Raw genomic sequence first — 18,521 nt, 5'->3', positions numbered from 1 at the left:
CCCCCCCCCCATCCCGCCCCAGAGTGTTTGCACAGCGGCTCAGGTTGCAAATATTGACCCGTCATCCTCATGTCCGTACTCCCCCATCTGCCCCCCGCTGGCTCCTGTTAATCCGCCCCTCAACAGTCCCGGGGGGGAGGGAGGTCCGGCGCTCCCCCCGGCCGCGCACGGCTCCACCACGGCTCCGGGATTCGGCTCCGCTTCGCTGCTGCCTCGAAACTGCGCCCGCTGCGCTCCCACTGAAGGTTGGGGACGGGTCCCCACCTGCAGTGAGGGCAGCACTGCTGGAGCCATGCAGAAAAGAGGGCATGCGTGCGTGTGCAAAGGTGTGCAAGGGTGTGCAAAAGTGTGCAAGGGTGTGCAAGGATGTGCAAGGGTGTGTAAGGATGCGTGCAAACCCGCACCCGCATCGCGCCCTGCCGCCGGCGCAGCGCAGCGTGCGCACATCCCTGAGCGCCCCAACGCCTTTCCCCAGCAGAGGGGGTATAGCTCAGTGGTAGAGCATTTGACTGCAGATCAAGAGGTCCCCGGTTCAAATCCGGGTGCCCCCTCATTTTTTTTTTCTTCTTCTTTTTTTTTTTTTTTTATGTGAGGGTTTCTTCCTTTTTGGACCTCTTTTATCTCCCTTCTTCCCCCCCCACCAGCAGTAGTTGAGCGGTGGTCGAGCAGTGCCCGCTCTCATCCCGCTGTCCCTGCACAGAAATGCCTCCGGGAGAGGGCAGCGGGCACCGGGACGGGAGGCACGCGTTCGACTCATTAGTTAATTGCAGCATCGGTGCCGTTCATCACCTTCATGAGTCTCACCACGGCGGTGGGGATGAGATGCGGGGCTCTGCCGCTGCCCCCGCCCCTCGGCCAGGACCCCAAAGCCGCCCCCGGAGGGTCTCAGGGTGTGGGTTGCGCGTTTTTGGGATGAAGACCCGCTGCTCTTCCCGGGGGTCCGGGCTGCTCCGCACAGCCTTGCCGGCCCGGGGGAGTCTGCGGGAGCCCGGGGCTGCGGTGAGCAGCCTTGGGGCAACGGGATGCCGGTGAGGAGGAACCGCCCGTGGGGCGAAGGGTGACTGCGGGCGGGATGAGGGATCGCTGCACGTGAGATGAGAGGATGCCGTTCGAGGGATGAGGGCACAGCGCCGGCAGAACCGGGCCCAGCACCCCCCGGCTCGGGCTCTGCCTCCGGCCCCATCCCCACCCCCGGCACCACCCCTCGGCTCCACCCCCGGCTCCGCTCCAGCTCCGGTGGCGGAGCCCCGTGCCCGGCGGGGGCTCGGCGGGTGCCGGCCGCGGGGGGGACCGCGATGCGCGGTGGGGGTCTCATCCTGCTCGGCCTCATCGCGCTGTGCGGGCGGCGCGGGGCGCGGGGCGCAGGTAGGGGCCGGCGCGGAGGGGGCGGGGGATGAGGTCGGGGGTTGCTGGAACGGGGGGGCTGCGTGGCCGTGGGCAGAGAGCGGCTCCGGCCGTGCCTATCCCGGGGTTGAGGTCGGGTCCGCGTGGCCCACGGTGCGCGGGATGCCCGCAGCCGATGAACCCGCCCGCGGCGTGGGGCTCCCGCACCCAAAGGGAGCTCGACCCGGAGCCGCAGAAGCCGTTCCCTGTCCGTCCGGGGGATCCCCGCGCGCAGCCCCGCTCCCCCTTGCTTCAGTTTCCCCTTCCAGAGGCGCTGGGAGCAGAAACCCAAAACCTCGGGGAGCTGCGGGTTCGGCCCCAACCGCATCCTCACCCCTGGTGCTCCGTCCCAGGGCAGGGATGGGGAAGGAGCCTCTGGAGCGGGTGCCCCGAGTGGAGGGGGATCCCACGGTTAGGGATGTTCCCAGCTCGGATCACCTCCCGCTCGTCCAGGGACGCTGTGCCGCTGCCCCACTGCTGAAGCCCTGCGGCTGCTGTCATTCCCAAGGCTTCGTGCTCCTCTTTTCACACTGCTGGGCTGCTCTGGGGGCGGATCGGGGGCGTTTTGCCTCCATTCTGACACAGCTGTCCCCCTGCCCAGGGCTGTCCCCGTGCCTTTGGCCACCTCACATCCCTTCCCTGTACCCCATCATAGCGCTGCTCACTGGGGTTGGGACACTCGTGTCACCAAGTGCGTCACTGCTGGGGTCACATCCCACTGTGGGCTCCGTCCCTCTGACACTGCCTCACTCCCCCCAGGACCCCCGGAGGGGCAGCGTGGAGCCGGGCAGCCCCAGGGGACTCACATCAGCCAGGACCTGGTGGGACGCAGTCTGGTCGTCGACACACTGCTGGACAACGAGACTCGCATTGTGGTGAGCTGGGTGGGGGGGGGTCCAACCCTGCACAAACCAGAGCTATTTCCATTCTGGTGGAGCCTCTGGCTCTGGTTTACTGCGTGGGGCCGGATCCTGGCAGCACAGGGGGTAATTACAGCCTGGGCAGAGGCGGCCGTGCCCAGGGGCAGCTGGGGGTCAGCACTGGGGATGCTTTGCCACGTTGCTGTGCTGGGGGGCTCTGGGGGGTCTCTATGGGGAAGACTCCGTCGTGTTACTGAGTGGCAGCGGTGTCACCTCTGGGTGTAGCACTCAGTTCTCACCTCCTGGCTGCGCCTGATTGCTGCCTGCAGTGCACTCACTGCTGTCTGTGGGGGGCAGGGGGTGTGGGGCACATTCCCTGCCATGAGGGTTCCTCAACTCTGTTGAGCTGTGAGTGATTCTGGTGTTTTTGTGGCAGCTGAGTGTGGATTCGGGGGGATTAATTCTCACCGTGCAAGGAGTTGCTCTGGGGAAAGGGACCCCAGGGGGAGCTCTGCAGGGTCCCACCGACCCCTGCTGGGGCTGCAGCTCTGTGCTCTGGGACAGAGGGAGTGGAAGTGTTTTAAAAAATAGGGGAGGAAAAAAAAAAAGCAAACCACCAAATCCTGACCAGTGAGGTGAGATTGTTTGCGTGGCTCTGGAGAGGGCATTTCCTGGGGCTGCATGGGTTTGGGGTCACTGCACCTCACCCCAAGCAATGCAGGCTCCGGGTGCAGCAGCTCCGTGAGTTTCCATGCGGTTGAGCATCCAAGCTCCCTCCTAATTGCTGCTGTGACCAAAGCAAGGTGGTGGGCTCGGGCATCCTGGTGACTCAGTGATGAGCTCAGGAACTCGGCAGCCAAATGCTCTGTGCTGCCCCAGCTCCTCCGCTCCATCCCAGCTCCTTCCAGTAACCCCCCAGGGCTACTGGGAATGCACTGGAATCCGCCGGCTGTGGGGCTCTGTGTGGGGGTTCAACCCCTGGACACCCCACATCCTGGGGTCCCAAAAGCCACACGTCCCATGCACTGGGACACAGTGCTTCCAGCTCAGCCATCCCTTTGCCTCTGTTTTCCATCCCTGAGCTGCCTGGCACCAGGATTGGCTGTTGGAGACTTTTGGAGACTTTGGTGCCTTTATTTGCTCCGCTTCTTGCGGTCACTGCAGCCATAGCTCCCAGCCCCTGGCTCCAAAGCAGTTATTCCTTCCCAGGAAAGCTGCATCTGCTGTGCTGAAGTCCCTCATGAGTCACATCTCCCTCCTGCCAGCGCTGCGTCGGACTCGTGGTTCCTCCACTCCTCTCCAACAGCTCAGCCCCTGCGCTGCTTCGCACGGGGTGTTTCTGTTCCACTTCCATTGCTCTGCACTGAGATGGTACCTGTGTGTTTTGCACCCCTGCGGAGATGCATCCCACGGTGCTGATTCTGTCCCTGTCCCCACTGCAGGAGGACAACCACAGCTACTACGTGTCCCGCACCTATGGGCCAGGGGCTGCACGCCGCCAGGGGCTGTGGGTGGACATGGCAGCAGCTGATAGCAGCCACGTGAAGGTCCACGGGATCCTCTCCAACACCCACCGGCAGGCCTCGGTGAGCCCAGGGGGTCCCAGCTGCCATCCATCCTTCCCATGGCGGCATTGGCTGCCCTGTAGCCTTGGGGGAGGCATTTGGTTCTCCCCAGCCCCATTGCTGTGGGGCAGAAGGGGATGAGCCGTGGGGGCGGGGTGCTCCCTCCCAGCCCTCCATCTGCCAGCCTCGGGGGTTGCTCCGAGCTGGGGGTGCCCAGCATCCCCATCAGCTTTCCCACTTTCCGGCTGCTGTCTTCACTCTGTCTCCCTCCTGCAGAGGATCGTCCTCTCCTTCGATTTCCCCTTCTACGGGCATCTCCTGCGGCAGGTGACCATAGCAACTGGAGGTGAGTGGGGCTGGGGTCCTGGGGTTGGGCACGGGCACTGAGCTGAGCCCTCTGCTCTGCTCGCTCAGGTTTCATCTTCATGGGGGACGTCATCCACCGCATGCTGACGGCCACGCAGTACATCGCGCCGCTCATGGCCAACTTCAACCCCAGCTACTCCCGCAACTCCACCGTGCAGTACCTGGATAATGGTGAGCCAAGAGAGGGGTGAGGGTGTGGGGAAAGGGCCTGGGGATCAACGCAGGGTGAGGAGAGGTGAGAGGAGTGATCCACTGCGGTGTCCCCCCCAGGCACGGTCTTTGTGGTACAGTGGGACAAGGTCTACCTCCAAGGGAAGGAGGACGTGGGCAGCTTCACCTTCCAGGCTGCCCTGCACAGCAGCGGCAGGATCGTCTTCGGGTACAAGGAGGTGAGGGAGAGGGTCTGGGGACCGAGGTGCTGTGGGGCTCAGTGGGGCCGTCTCCATCTCACCCTCACTCTGTGCAGATCCCGGTGCCCGTCCTGCAGATCAGCGCTGCGCAGCACCCCGTCAAGGCCGGGCTGTCTGATGCCTTCATGGTCCTCAACCCATCCCCGGAGGTGCCGGGTGAGTGCCATCCCCTGCCCTGTGTCCCACATCCCTGGGGGGGCAGCTCCTGTGGGTTGAGTGCGCTGTGCTCCTCCCCAGCCTGCAGCCCTGGCCCAGGGGTGCTGCGCTCCGCAGGCCCTGCGCTGCTTGCATGTTAGCTGCAGTCACCCTGTGAGCATCCAGCTGCGAGGTTGGGGCAGAGCAGCACCCACGGGAGAGCAGAGGGATGAGATGAGCAGCTCGGGGTGCTGCCCTCCCCACCCAGAGCACAGCACACGCTGGGCAATGCGCGGCGCATGCCAGCAGGATGCAGTGCATGCATGTGTGTGCACACTTGTTGCACGTGATGTGAGCTCCAGTGCCAGCAGGACGCAGCACACACGTGTCTGCACACGTGTCCCACACGTGACACACGCTCCAGGCACGGGGCGAGCCGGATGGAAGGGCTGCTGCAGCCTCTCCCTTCCCCTCCTGTACACCAACCACGCTCCTCGTGCTGCACCCCGCGCCACACTTTGCTCGTTATTTCTGGAGCCAACCATCTGGCCCTCGTTTATTACCCATTCACAGCAGTTTGCACGGAAACCTCAGGGGCTGCTGCCCCCCTCCCCATGGGCTCCTAGGGAGCAGCGAGGGATGAGGGAGGGAATGAAGCTGGAAGGGAGGCAGGGATGGGGATGGGCTGAGCGGGGCTGGACCACGTCTGCCTTGGAGTCCTCTGGGGAGAGGGAGCAGAGAGCTCCCAGCTGCTCATAGAGAAGTGAGGAAGGGGATTTCCATGCCCTGAACCCCCAGTGTTGCTGCTTGGCTTCCCCTGCTGGGAAGAACCCCACTGGCAGGGGGTGACCGAGGGGGGCTCACATCTAAAGCAAAGCTCCCGCTGCAGAGTCGCGCCGCCGGACCATCTATGAGTACCACCGTGTGGAGCTGGACACCAGCAAGATCACCAACATGTCTGCTGTGGAGTTCACCCCGCTGCCCAGTAAGCCATGGGGACAGGGTGGCACTGGGGCCGTCCCACGGGGCGCTTCGTGGGCACCGTGTGGCTCCAGCATCCTGCTGAGCAGCCACGCTCTCAGTGCTCACATCTACACGCATGGGGGAGAGCAGGCCGTGGATATGGAGAGGGAAATACATCTGTCCTGGGCTCACCACGGAGAGGAGGATGCTTACTGCTGGGCTGGGAGCAGCCTGGTCCTGCCACGTGCTGCAGACACCTCCCAGCCTATTGCTGTGCTCTCTCTGCAGCTTGTCTCCAGCACCGGAGCTGTGAGGTGTGTGTGAGCTCCACGCTGACCTTCAACTGCAGCTGGTGCCACGTCCTGCAGAGGTACTGGGATGGGTCACTTCTGCCTTTCTTCTTGCTGGAGATGTTCCTGTAGCCAGGACAGCATTCTGTGCCGCAGGGCCGATCTCTGCTGTTGCTGAGGGGTTTTTAGTGGTTTTCCTTTTTTTTGTGTGATGCTGGCAGTGGCTCATGGTTGGTGGTTTGGTGGTGGCCTGACCTCAGGGCACAAGTTGGAGGAGCTGCTTCCCAAGGGTGGGGCTCAGTCCCAGGGCGGTGCTGCAGAGCTGGGACAGCAGTGGGATGGATGGATGCTGATGTCAGCGGGATTTGGGTGGGATCCACTCCATGCTGGGGCTGGGATTTCGACCAGATTGAATTCAGGTCCCAGACATCGAGGGACTGCGATGCCCCCGGCCATGGGGACAGCCCCTGACCCAGGGATGCTGCTCTGCCCTCCTTCAGCCACAGCAGGAGAGCCACAGTTGAGGCTGTGCAGCACCGGAATGTAGAGCTGGCAGCAGGGGAGGGGACCCACTAACACAGATCCTCGTGCACCGTGCAGGGGCTGCTTCACCCAGCCCTGCTCAGGCTGCATCCTGGCTGTGCGCCCATCACACGTGCAGCGATTCCATGAGGCCTCAGCAGGGACAGGGGAGGGAGGGCTGGGGGCACCTCGTGAGGTTTGCTGGCTCTGCTCTTATCACCCCTGGGATGGTGGCAGCTCGCCGCCCGGGGGCTCCCAAAGGCCACAGAGCTGCCTGGGTCCCTGTTTCTGTGGCTGGTGCTTCCCCGACATCATTTATAATTTCTTTAATGTGCTTTTCCTGCCCAGATGTTTCTGGGGAAAGGAAAAAAAAAAAATCCACAAACAAACCCTTCTGGAGCTCACGGCCTTGGCGCAGAGCGCAGGGAATGGAAACTCACGCTGTCTCTGTATCTTTTTCCTATCTCTCTGCTTCTCTGTTTTCCTTGGAGAAGCAGCGCTGACCATTTTCCACCTCCGTCAAGAGGAACATTTGGGTCCTTCCAACACAGCTGCACTGGAATCCCCACAGCTTGCATGTAACCCTTCCACCGCGCCTTTCCTCTCACTGCCTCTGCAGCATTGCTGGGCATCTCAGGGGCTGCATCGGAGCAGCAGACGTGCACTGCTGCTCACTCCATTGCTGCTCTGCATCCCAACCTGCTGGGTTTAATGTCCCCTTTCACTGCAGGTGCTCCAGTGGCTTCGACCGGCACCGCGAGGAGTGGCTGTCCTATGGCTGCGCCCAGCAGGTAGGGCTGGGGCTCGGTGCTGGGAGTGGGGCTGGGTGACAGCAGGCACATCCCGGTGCCAAACTGCACTCTGAGCTCTGCTCGGCCGCAGGATGCACAGAGTGTCCCTTCAGGTTGCCCTGTTCTGCTACAGGACGTCCATGCATAGCAGACATCCCCCCTTCTTCCATGGGGAGAGCCCAGAGATGCCCCAGCTGTGCCCAGCCCTCAGAGCACACAGGGCTGTTGGCTCCTCTCCTCCCTCCATGTGACTCCGATCCCCTCTAAGAAAGAAGGAGTCGGCCTTTAGGATTTGATGTAATTTTTTTTTATGTCCTTGTCAGCACATCTCCACGTTGTCCAAAGTTGTTTCTTTGTCTTGGAAAGATCTGACCAAACATCTGTTTCTGCTTTGGTGTTTTGTTGTTTTGATGATTTTATTTTATTTTTTTAATAATATATATTTTTTCCATTTTTCCTCACTGAACACTCATCCTCGTTCTCTGTTTACCAAGAGAGAGGGAAAAGGAGGTCACGGGACCGACGCTGAGGGCCTGTGATGCAAGCAGGGCAGGCTGTCACCAAACCTCCACCACCTCCCCCCAACCCCCCCCCCCCCAAACCCTCCCCCCCCCCCCCCCCCACCCCAATTTCTGCCCCTTCTGGGCTGTACCCCACCTCCCAATCCTTCTCCAGCCCCACAGCAATGCCTCCAGCCCCGCTGTGTCCCCCCAGGCAGCCGCCAAGAGCTGTGAGGACTTTGCAGAGGTCGACCGCTACTCGCCCCCTCCTGACGGCTCCTCCTCGCCGCTGGATGAGGACATCACCACCCCCACGGCCTCGCTCTTCATCGACAGCCTCACTACAGAAGGTGGGACGCTGTGGGAGCGACGATGCTCTGAGGGTCGGGGCTGGCAGCGGTGCAGCAGAGCTGTGTGATTGCTTGGGAGCACGGAAAGCTCCAAATAAAGGCCCCCGTTTCCCCCGAGACGCCCCAGTGCTAAAGCTTGATAATCCCATTAACGCAGGGCTCGCTCCTCGGCAGGTATCGCTTCAATTTTGCTGCTTAATAGTCCCTAACGCAAACTGCTAATTAGAATAAATAGAAAGGAGCATTAGTAATTGTCCTTCGGCGATGGGAAGGAGCTGGGGGGGAATGGAGCGCAGGGCTGACGGAGCCGACTTTGAGAGGAGCGAAGGGAGGAGGGGGGAAGGCGACACCACCACTGAGATTATTTTCCAACTCCACGCCGATTCTTGGAGAAAAGAACAAGAGCCTTTCTGTGACACAGTCAAGCGTGAAGTTAATTTGTAATCTTGGAAGCAAACAAACAGCCAGCTGCACCGGGCAGCGAATTCGACGGGAGCGGAGCAGCGGAGGGACGATGAGGATGGGTCCCCACCCCTCCGCGTCTCCCACTCTGCGTCCTTTGGAGAGTCCCACATCTGCAGTGCTGGCCCAGAGCTGTGGCCCACAGGGGGCTGAGCCCCGTCCTCGTGCAGCCTGGTGGCTCTTGAATGAGAGGGAAAATGGGACCGGGCATCGGACCCCCATGAGGAACATCTGTGGAGCAACAGAGCCCCCCAGGTTGGGTGGGGAGTGCCGGCAGCGCAGCCAAGTCAGCCCAGTTGCCCTGGTTGCTCTGCCTTGCTGAGTTCCAGGGCTGCTCCCCAGGTGTCTGTGCTGCAGGTGGCACCTCTGCGAAGGAGGGGACGCCAAGCAGTGTGTGCTTATGGTGGTGTTTTATTGCTTGGAGGGGGGTCCTTTTCTCCCTTCATTTGGAAATGCTGGGGGTGGGTGCTGGCAGTTCCCCAGTATGGAGAGGAGCACAGAAAGCATCTCAGCAGGCTGTTTACTATTTTTGCCCTTCGTTTCTTCTTTCAGACGACACGAAGCTCAACCAGCACGCAGGCAGTGAAGGTAAGGCCCCGCTGTGTCTCTGCCTGGAGAGCTGTGATCAGTCAGCAGGGTAAAATGGGGACTGGAAAGATGCAATCAAGATAAGAATCTGACTGTCCTTCCTCTGATGAATACTGCTTCAGGTTGTGTAACGAGAGCTGGGGCTGATCTGTTTTACCCTGATGCCTTTGTCTGCACTTCCCACTTTTCTTGGTGAAGGAGGACTGTGAGCTTTCTCTTTCTACGCAACTCCCTTTCCTTGCTTTTATACCAGGTCCTTTTCCTTCTGAATTTCCCCAGCTGTGCCAAAGGGCGCTGTCAAGTTCAAATGTAAGCTGTCCTTGCTGTGAGCCCAGCTCTGCCTCTTTCATCTCTGTCCCCCTCAATTGCAGCAGCTGAATTTTCAGCCTGGTGCAAAGCAGAGCCCAGCCCTCTTCATTGCAAGCAACTCCTGGAAGTTAAATTGGCTAAAAAGTGGGTGCAGCATCAGTGCCAGTGCAGGCACGGGGCCTTTGAAACACATGAGCTTCCCAGGCTCAGCCAAATTGCTCCCCGAATGGCTGGTAATGTCACTGCTGATCTATGCCACATACAGGCTCTGGAGCTCTGTGCAATGGAGTATCCATAGCTGAGGGCAGGGGTGAGCTGCAGGGCTGTGGGTAAGGGGCTGAGCAGCCCCCTGCATATGGCTAATGGCTTTCTGTCTGAGCGAGCAGCCAATGTACGAGGAATAGGGATTGGATGGAGGGGTGAAATATTACACGGTCATCGTTTAATCCTCTTTCTTTGCCAGCTGTTGGTATCATCCAGGAGGGATGCTGGAGCTCAGTCCCCAGCTCTCCATGCATCTCTTGTTGAGCCAGGCTGGGTGCTCAGCCCCAGTGCAGGTCTCCAATCATCCTGCCTTGCTTTTCCTGAGCCCTCAGACCACTTCCGAGCCCAGCTGAACCCTTTTTGCAGGTGTGGGAAGCGACCTTCCTTCCGATGAAGTGGGTGCCCCGATTCACACCGGGACGATCGTGGGCATCGTGCTGGCCGTGCTGCTCATTGCAGCCATCATCCTCGCTGGGATCTACATCAACAGCCACCCCACCTCCAACGCTGCCCTATTCTTCATCGAGGTGAGTGGGGAACTTTCTCTGGTCCCATCCCAACCCTCCGGAGCAGAGCACAGAGGAGAGGATGTGGGTAGATTGCACACCTGAGGCTCTTAGCATCGCCCTGCAGTCACAGCCAAGTCCCAAGCACTTTAAACTTAGGCTCATTCCCACCCACGCTGCTTTATTTTGCGCCCTCTCAGGTGCTTCCATTCACACCTTGCCTTTTCTCCCCATTCAATCTCAGCCTCTCCTGCCTGCTCGCACCAGCAGTTCCCCTGCCTGGGATTGCTGCCTTTTCAGTTGCCCAGCTGGATTTTGTCAACTAAAATTGTCAGGCTTTGCTGATAGATGTCATGCCATCAGCTGCTGTGGCAGTGGTGGTGCGAACGCTCGAAATGGCAGATTTTAATTCTCAGGAAGATGGGGGGTCTGACAATCTCCATCTGCTGCTAAAAGCCCGAGGAGTGCAGGGCAGCAGCAGGCTGAGTCCTGGCACGGGAGCTGTGATGCAGAGCCCTCACCTCTCCTTGTCACCCACTGCCTTTTTCCTCAAGCACTCATCTCTCCTCCATCTGTCCCAGCTGCAGAAGATCGATCCGTGGCCTTTATCAGTTCAGCACCTGACGATGTTTGGTGCATTTATCCTTGCAGCACCCAACCGGGATGCAGTGCAGCTGTCCCTGCGCTGCAGATGGCAGAGAGGTGCAGGGGTGACCCTCTGTGGCCGCCCCATCCGTTCCCCTTAACAGCACGCCCTTGTTCTGGCACTGATGTGGGATCTCCCTTCCAGTTTCCCTCTGTTCTGCTCCCTCTGTTCCCCCTATCGGGGAGATGCTCAGTGAGACTGATGCATTGTAACAAACTCCTTCGAGCATAAATCGTTCTTTCCTTTTCCAAACTCTCACAAAGATAGCATTGTTTCGGGGCTGAGCTTTGAGTTTCCGGCAGGCTTGGCTCGAAATGCTGCTCACAGCTTCTGATGGCTTTTTGTTCCTGTCCACAGCGAAGGCCCCATCGTTGGCCTGCCATGAAATTCCGCAATCACCCCAACCGCGCCACGTACTCCGAGGTGGAGGCAGGCAGCCATGAGAAGGAGGGCTTCGTGGAAGCAGAGCAGTGCTGAGCACTTCTCTCCCTGCACCTCTGACCTGCCACGTCTCAAGTGTGGGAGTCTCCTGTTACCCTATTGCAAAATCTTTCCCCTGGTGGAAAAGAAACAGCAAGTCGAGGAAAAAGACCCAACGGAGCATTGAAGAGAAGGAGTCGGGGCTCTTTCCTCTCCCAACCAAGCACCAGCTTCTCTCCTCTGCTCTGGAAGAAAGGAAAACCTGTTTTGTTTTAAGAGCAAAGCCCTTCTAAGGATTCACCTCCAGAACGTTTGTGAGCCGTTGGCTCTGAGGCACTTTCTGCCATCCAGTTAGTTTGCTCAGTTACAAGCTGTGACTCTTACCCGAAAGGAACCAGAGGCTGAAGGGAAAAATCACCACCTTGGGTTCCTTCAAAACATCTTCGTGGCCACACATCAGCAGGAGCAGGGGAGGTTTTGCAGGCAGAGGATGGGGACAGGCCATGGTGACACCCAGAGGTCAATCCACGCTCACTCATGGGAGCTTCCCATAATAAGCAGTGAAGGCACACGTGCCTCGATATCAGTGCAAATCTGAACAACGCTTCGTTAACAGCCTCGGATTTGCAGCCTGCTGAAGGCAGTGGATTTCCTATGGCTTCTTTTTGCTGTGTCAGTGATGGGCTCTTGGTCTGCACCCACGCTGACACCATGATTCCAGAATCCGACCCTCTCTAAGGGGCTCAGCTCTGCACCTCCAGGGCAGTTCTGCCCTCTGTGCCACCCGGCTCATGGCAAGCTGCAGCAATGCTCAGCCTGCTTCCATCAGTGCAGTCCTGGGTCCCAAACTGGGGAGAGGTGGCACGAAAAAAGAGAGAGAAGGCCAAAGTCCAACATCAGGTACAGTTTTCTTCCTCCTACCAAAAAAAAAGAGCATTGGTTATATGGGTTTTTTGGTTTTTTTTCTCCTTATCTTTTGATCCTCTGTTATTTATTCTGATATCATCTTTGAAACATATTTTATCCACTGGCTGGTTCGGCTGTCACCAGTGGCGATGGCTGCCAAAGGCAGGGTCTGTCTAATTAATGTTTTCCTTCTCATCTGCTGAATTTATATAGCCATTAAAGATAAATATGGATGCTTTGTGGCATTTAGACCCTAGATTATACTTCCTCATACGTAGCCACGAGGGAGACTTTTGCTGCATCTTATTATGGCATAAAGGCACCAAATGCTTTCACAGGGTAAGTCAGGCTGGGTTGTGCCGAGTTGTTACGACCCAGGCAGTCTCTCTTTAGACATATTTTGAAGACAAACCTTATTTCCAAACAAAGCTTTCGATGGGAAGGTGGTTTGTTCCCCTGTTTCCCTGAAGTAGAAAGAATTCAGAGGAACGCTGTCATTTTGTTTTTGCCCCGGATGGTTATGAGCTGGTAAGGAATTTTCTCTGGATTTTCACCTCTTCAAATAATGGCCTTATTGGTAGTGATTTCCTTAGTATGCACACACAAGGTTTGTAGGTATTCCTCTTTAGGTATTTTATGCACAACAAGGTTTTTAGGTATTCCTCTTCCCCCACAGCCCCTAAGATGCTAGGTAACAGCCAACACGTCTGAAATGCTGCACGTTTAAAAGAAAAGAGACTTTAAACGGAGTGTGATGGAGCTGTATAAATCACTGCAGCCAGAACCTTAAAAGGGTTCCAAAGAGGATCAGATACTCAGGTGGAGAAAAACAACATCCAAGTGCCATAGCACAGAAGTGACTGAGATACGTGGAGCGCGCTGCAGGACTGATGTCAAGTTCTGAGTGCCTGCGGTCAGAAAGGCTTCATTTTTTTGTTGTTTCTTTTCATTTCTTTCTTTTTTTTTTGTCCCCTCCTTAAAGCAAAGCAGCCAAACCAAAGCAGGCTGTGCTGCTTGCTGTCATGTGTGTGCTATCGGCTCGACCCGGGGCACAGCAGTGAGGCTCTGCCTGCAGCCATGCCCTGGGCAGAGGCTGGGGTCCTGGCAGGGAGCGCACAGCTCAGCAGCTCAGCAGGCCGTGCTGTGCCACCCATCCAACCTTCCAGGAGCTCTGGGTGCTCGGAGCTCACACCTGCGAAGCCCACGAGCCAGCAGGCACCAACCTTCTGCATTTCCTTTGCACATGGCTTTGTCACGGAAGAGGTCGTCTGTTAAAACCCAGCTGTCACGTTGCTGTTGCCTAGAAGAAAGAGAGCGATGTCTTCACCAGCACTGCTCTCCTGCTGGCCCTGTGTGTCCCATCACCAGCCTGGGACAGGGGCTCATCCTGCCCTCGGGTGCTGAAGAACACAGTGAGGACAACCAGGACATGAAAAGCAAACCCAGAACCTTTCCATCACGGCTTCTCTCAAGAACTGAAGGCCTGCCTTCCACATACTTGAATTTACAGCACAGTTGGACTCTTTAGGGGGACTAAAGGCACTTTAACTGTCTTTCAATGCAATGTATTTACTGTGGATTATCTGCATGGAATATAGTCTTAATACTAAAAAAAAAAAAAAATCTTCCTTTTTGGACTGCTTTGTTTTCAAATTAAGGATTATTAGTTATGCTTATGCAGGCTTGGAAGCACAGCCTGAATTATTCTCATCTTGTGTGCTTTTAAAGGCCTCTGTAAGAACACAGAGACCTTTTCTAAAGGCATTTGGGTTTCAGTAATAACACATCTTATCAGGAGGTGTTCCCAGGACGTATCAAGGATAAAAGGGCTGTAATTGAGGTTTGCACCAAGGCTGTAATTTTCTTCTAATTTTATCTGCTCAACTTGTTGAGGATTTTAGAAGCCTTTTCAGCTCAAACAATGAGATTTGCCTGTTCCATCCGACTTCCTCTAGTCAGGTTTAGTGTTTTGATCCCTGCCCTTGCACCAAAGGATTCCATAAATGCAAATCACCTTCAAAATCCCTGATCTGAGAGCTCTGGTTCCCACCTCCAGCTCTGGGTTCTCTTCACTGCTGCAGGAGAACAAATCAACACCATGGATTAACAGAAGGGTTATGAACCAACCTTCCCTTGCCCCCCATCCCATTCATCCCCCTCCCCAGGTGCCTTTTCCAGCTTTGGGAGAATGGTGCTCACAAAATACAGCCATAAGGGAATTGAAATGTGAGCAAAGATCCCCACCAGTGCCACATTCTGGTTATTTTTATGAGCAGAGAAGTAGCAGATTTATAATTGGAACACAGACAGCGAGCAAACGCTTTATATAATGCAAATAAGGGGGGAAAAAATGTAAAAATCAGCTCTCCTAAACAGCTTTCACACCAAGCATCACCCCCAAAGCAGGGAAAAAAACACTGCAGCCATCCCACAAACAAAGGGTTCATGTCTTGGAAATGCAAATGCAAGCTCAGGTACTGAGCAGGCTGAGCCATAGTGAATGGCTGTGGAAGCAAACAGGGAGCAGCCTGCTGCAAAAGGGCCCTTGGGTGGGGGAATGGAACCCTGAATGGAGGCACAGCTCTGGAGCTGCACTGTGCGAGAGCCACAGAATGAAGCTCTGGTTACAGCTGGGAACACTGGGGCTCCTGAGGTCCTTGCTTCGTGTTCAATGCCTGTGACTTGGGTTTCCTTGTCTAGAAAGCAGGAATGGGAATGATTTCCTTTCTCACAAATTGTGAATTTGCTAGCAGTAATACTAAAACAAAAGCAAAGTACTTACAGATGCTCAGGAGTGGTTTTCAAGGGGAAAAGCATTACTTGCTTAGGTGGCAGCGAGCATCACTCGTGTGCCCATCTCAGGAGGTGGCTGCTTCCATAACCCCCAAAAAATCCATTGGGAATTCACCTTTTTCTACACCCCCACAAAAGAGAATCAACAGATTAAACAGGGATGAAGACGTGTGCACGGGTAGGGGTTTGGTAATGAAGAACATCACTGCAAAGGCTGACTTCTCACACACCTACCTCACACGCTTCCCCCTCTGCTGCAAAAATCACTCCCACCACTGCTGTTACATTTCTGCTGCACGCTTCACCCAGAAAGATGCCAGCTTCCCGCATCAGCAATGCTTGTAGCACATCTCCCTGCTGCTGGGGAACTGCACTGGGCTCTGAGCACAGCAGCACTGATTGTGCAGAGACACGAGGCAGCAATGCAGCGTGGCAGCAGAGGTGGCTCAGAAGGGAAGAACAGATCGAGGCGCGTCGGAGGTGAGCATCCAGACTGAGGTGTACCTTGAGATGGAACCTTGCTCATGGAACCTTGAGATTCACCACCTCCTGCTGGCTCAGCAGAACACTTCCTCTTCTCTTTAACAGGAAATGGGTTCTGTTTCTCATTTCCAGAGGGAGGACAAGAACCTCCCAGCGCTGCGCTGCCAGAATGGAGCATTTCCACCCAATGCCACCCAAATACCCATGGAAGATCAATTTCCTGCATCATCAATGCACCCCCCCTATGGAAACAAGGATGTTCTTGGTGCTTCTTCAAAGGAATAATGGAACTCACCAATATGCTCTGTCCAAAAAAGCTGCTAAGATGATAAAGCAGGGCTGCACTGGCTGCAGTAACTTCCTCTCAGCCATGAAGCTTCCCATGGCTCCAACGGATAATTATCTCCGTGTTGTGCTGACAGGTTCCCATCTGTTTAGGGCTGAATGCTGCATCTTAAAAAGAAACAGAAAGGAAGAGCCCCAGTCACACACTGACAGGTTTGCTCAGCTCTTCAGAAAACCCAAGGAACACGATTGGAGATGCTAATTAATTCCTGGTAATCCACTTCTCTTCTTGTGTGTGTCCGTATCCATTTCTCTGCAAACGGGGAAGATGCAGAAAAGCCAAAGATGGGAACAACATAAAGATTATTTCTAGGGAAGGAGCAGACAGGAAGGCTTAGAGATCAGCTCAGGGAATGCTGAGGTGTGAGGCGAATCCCAAATATCCAACCAAGGATGCACAAGGGACAAACCTGAGCCCTTCTGCATCCACCTCGTCCTCCCTCAGCCCGTTTCCTCTATCTGAACAATCGGCTCAGGGCTGCCATGCTGTTTCCAAGTGACCCCGAGGAAGCCCTCAGCCCTCCTGCTCCACTTGGGTGAGGGCAGCCCTCCTCCACAGGGCTCCTCGAGCAGCTTTAAGGCACACAGAGCAGTTGGAGACCCTTGGCAGAAAGGCACTGTAGGGGGACAGAGCATTATTAACTCCTCTCAGCTGCAACCACTGCCCCAAAGCGAGGTAGAAGAGAGAAGGAGAAAATGGCAAGTCCTGGCATTCAACCCATTCCTGCCCTCCTTCCTCACAAGCTCCAGACTACGGCACTTAAAACCCAGCGACAAACAAGGACAGATGGAAACTCCAGGCAGTGTGAAGGCTCTGTTATGCTTTTCTGTAGCCCTAAGCGTCAGCAGGATGCCACTCTGTTCTGATATTGCAGCGAGGACGCGGACGATGCAGCACCACCAGCCAGGATCAGAGCACCAGGCCAGGTGTCATCTCGACCACTCAGTGCATGGAATGCATTAAGTAAATACTTGTAATTTGTTCTCTGTTTACCTATTTGGTCGTGTTTTCGATTCTCTTTGTTTCTTTAAATTCCTGCACAAATCCCATCCATATTGCCGTGTTCTGTAAGCAAGATAACATGAAAACAGGACACTGCATTATCAGAATTCATCTTCTCAGCAGATCCAACAGCTCCAGAGGTCTGGGCCAGGACCCTGGGATATGCACACAGCACTGCCCCTCTCAGACCTGTGCCATTCATCAGCCTTCAAAGAGAACTGCAGACCCAAGAGGGCACGGTAATGTGAATTCATTGAAGGGATTGTACAAAACAGGGCCTCCATCCCCTCCTCATCCTTGCACACCGCACAGAAGAGCTGGATGAACCAACCACCCCCTGCTAATTGCACACTTCTATCATCCCACCCTGAAGCACCAACGCTTTTCTGCTCAGGGATCCCCAGCCAACCAGATGATTTGCACCTGGTTATGTCTTTAAATACTGATATTATCACAGGGTTCTGCAGTGTTTGCCTTGACTGTGTAATGATGGAGAACTGCGCTGCTCTCCTGGGGCCAAAAATTCAGATCATAGATGAAGGAATTTAACAGCACGCTTGAACACAGCATTCCCATCCACCTCGCAGCTTCCCGTGACTGCAGCAGCACCATTACCCTCCTTTCTAAAGCTCAATTGTACTTTTTCCTTATTAGCTTTCATCCCGTCAGCCCAAAGCAGCTTACAAACATCAGCTGGGATTGCAGAACCTCAAATAACAAGGCAAACCAACAACGCCGTGACTCACTCAACCAGCGTAGAACAAACACAAGATAACGCCGTCACCACACAACACGACTTCATTTCCAAACCTGGTGCCACCGTTGCTATCGTTAATTATGCCAGTCATTAAGTAGCTGGACATAGGAAGCCCTTAAGCCATTGCCAGGCTCCAGAAAGACACCGCAGAAGGAGGGCACTCCATATCCACCCCGAGCAGCATTGGTGCAAATGGACGCACGGGACAAGCTGATGGCCTGGCATCCCTCAAAAGCAGCTCTGTTACTATTTGAACCTTTCAGTTCTCTTTATCTCGCAGTCAGGAGCCGCTCAGCTGGAGAGCAGCCACCATTTTAGAACTGCTCGGAGGTGAGGCTCACGGGCACTGCGCTGAGGGGCTGGTGGGTGATCTCAGAGCTCTTTTCTAACCCTTATGATTCAAATAAAGTTCCAGAGGAAAAGAAACAGCAACAAACCAACACCCTCCCCCCCCCCTCAAAAAACCCCACACATCACCGTGTCAGCTGAAAAACACGTTGGGAGAAGAACACAAAAGCAGCTGCAGCCCTCTGCTGCCATCGTATGGGAAGGAGCAGCACCAAGGCCTCTCCCCAGGGCTCCAGCTGCCCTTCCCCAGAGAGATGCGGGTTTCCAGACAGCCCTGAGAAGAAATAATATTAAGAATCAGTTTGTTGGTGAGCACGGCTTGCTGCTTCAACAAAACAGCGTCTCATGTGGTTTCCCGTGCGCGCAGCAGCACCGTGCCCCGTGACAGTGCCATGCAACAGGGCAGTTTGTAACCCCTGCAGCAAGGAAGGTTGTTAGCAGGGGCAGACGGTGCCACGTGGCTGCTATAGGCAAACCCAGCAGCCTCCTGCGAGGGACGCACGTGGAACACACCGTGCGTTTGGGGGATGCAACCGGGTGAACTCGGGGCCTCGCA

The 18,521-nt window shown here is 56.0% G+C and overlaps 1 protein-coding gene and 1 non-coding gene across 2 annotated transcripts; both read left to right on the top strand.

The window, feature by feature from the left end:
- Positions 1-479: 479 nt before the first annotated feature.
- On the top strand, positions 480-551 carry TRNAC-GCA. Its single transcript has one exon. It is a non-coding gene; the product is annotated as a tRNA-Cys (tRNA).
- Positions 552-1,295: 744 nt separating this feature from the next.
- PLXDC1 (plexin domain containing 1) lies at positions 1,296-13,823 on the top strand. Its single transcript, XM_042835746.1, has 14 exons — positions 1,296-1,365; positions 2,143-2,258; positions 3,686-3,829; positions 4,085-4,154; positions 4,223-4,345; positions 4,445-4,563; positions 4,641-4,740; positions 5,609-5,704; positions 5,971-6,052; positions 7,225-7,285; positions 7,961-8,135; positions 9,150-9,185; positions 10,125-10,285; positions 11,268-13,823. Exons 1-14 carry the CDS (start codon positions 1,296-1,298, stop codon positions 11,385-11,387), a joined length of 1,473 nt encoding a protein of 490 aa, XP_042691680.1. The 3' UTR covers positions 11,388-13,823.
- Positions 13,824-18,521: the final 4,698 nt, after the last annotated feature.

This window comes from Centrocercus urophasianus, unplaced genomic scaffold, assembly GCF_019232065.1.
Source record: "Centrocercus urophasianus isolate 14NV4802_14NV808 unplaced genomic scaffold, USGS_Curo_1.0 seq_540, whole genome shotgun sequence".
NCBI classification, from domain to species: domain Eukaryota; kingdom Metazoa; phylum Chordata; class Aves; order Galliformes; family Phasianidae; genus Centrocercus; species Centrocercus urophasianus.
Note: the sequence above shows the minus strand (reverse complement) of the source record. Positions and strands in the feature narration are given on the sequence as shown.

Coding starts and splice junctions, on each gene's coding strand:
- PLXDC1 (XM_042835746.1), top strand. CDS start 1,296: ATGCGCGGTGGGGGTCTCATCCTGCTCGGCCTCATCGCGCTGTGCGGG. Junction 2,259..3,685: donor ACAACGAGACTCGCATTGTG/GTGAGCTGGGTG, acceptor TCCCCACTGCAG/GAGGACAACCACAGCTACTA. Junction 8,136..9,149: donor CGACAGCCTCACTACAGAAG/GTGGGACGCTGT, acceptor TTCTTCTTTCAG/ACGACACGAAGCTCAACCAG.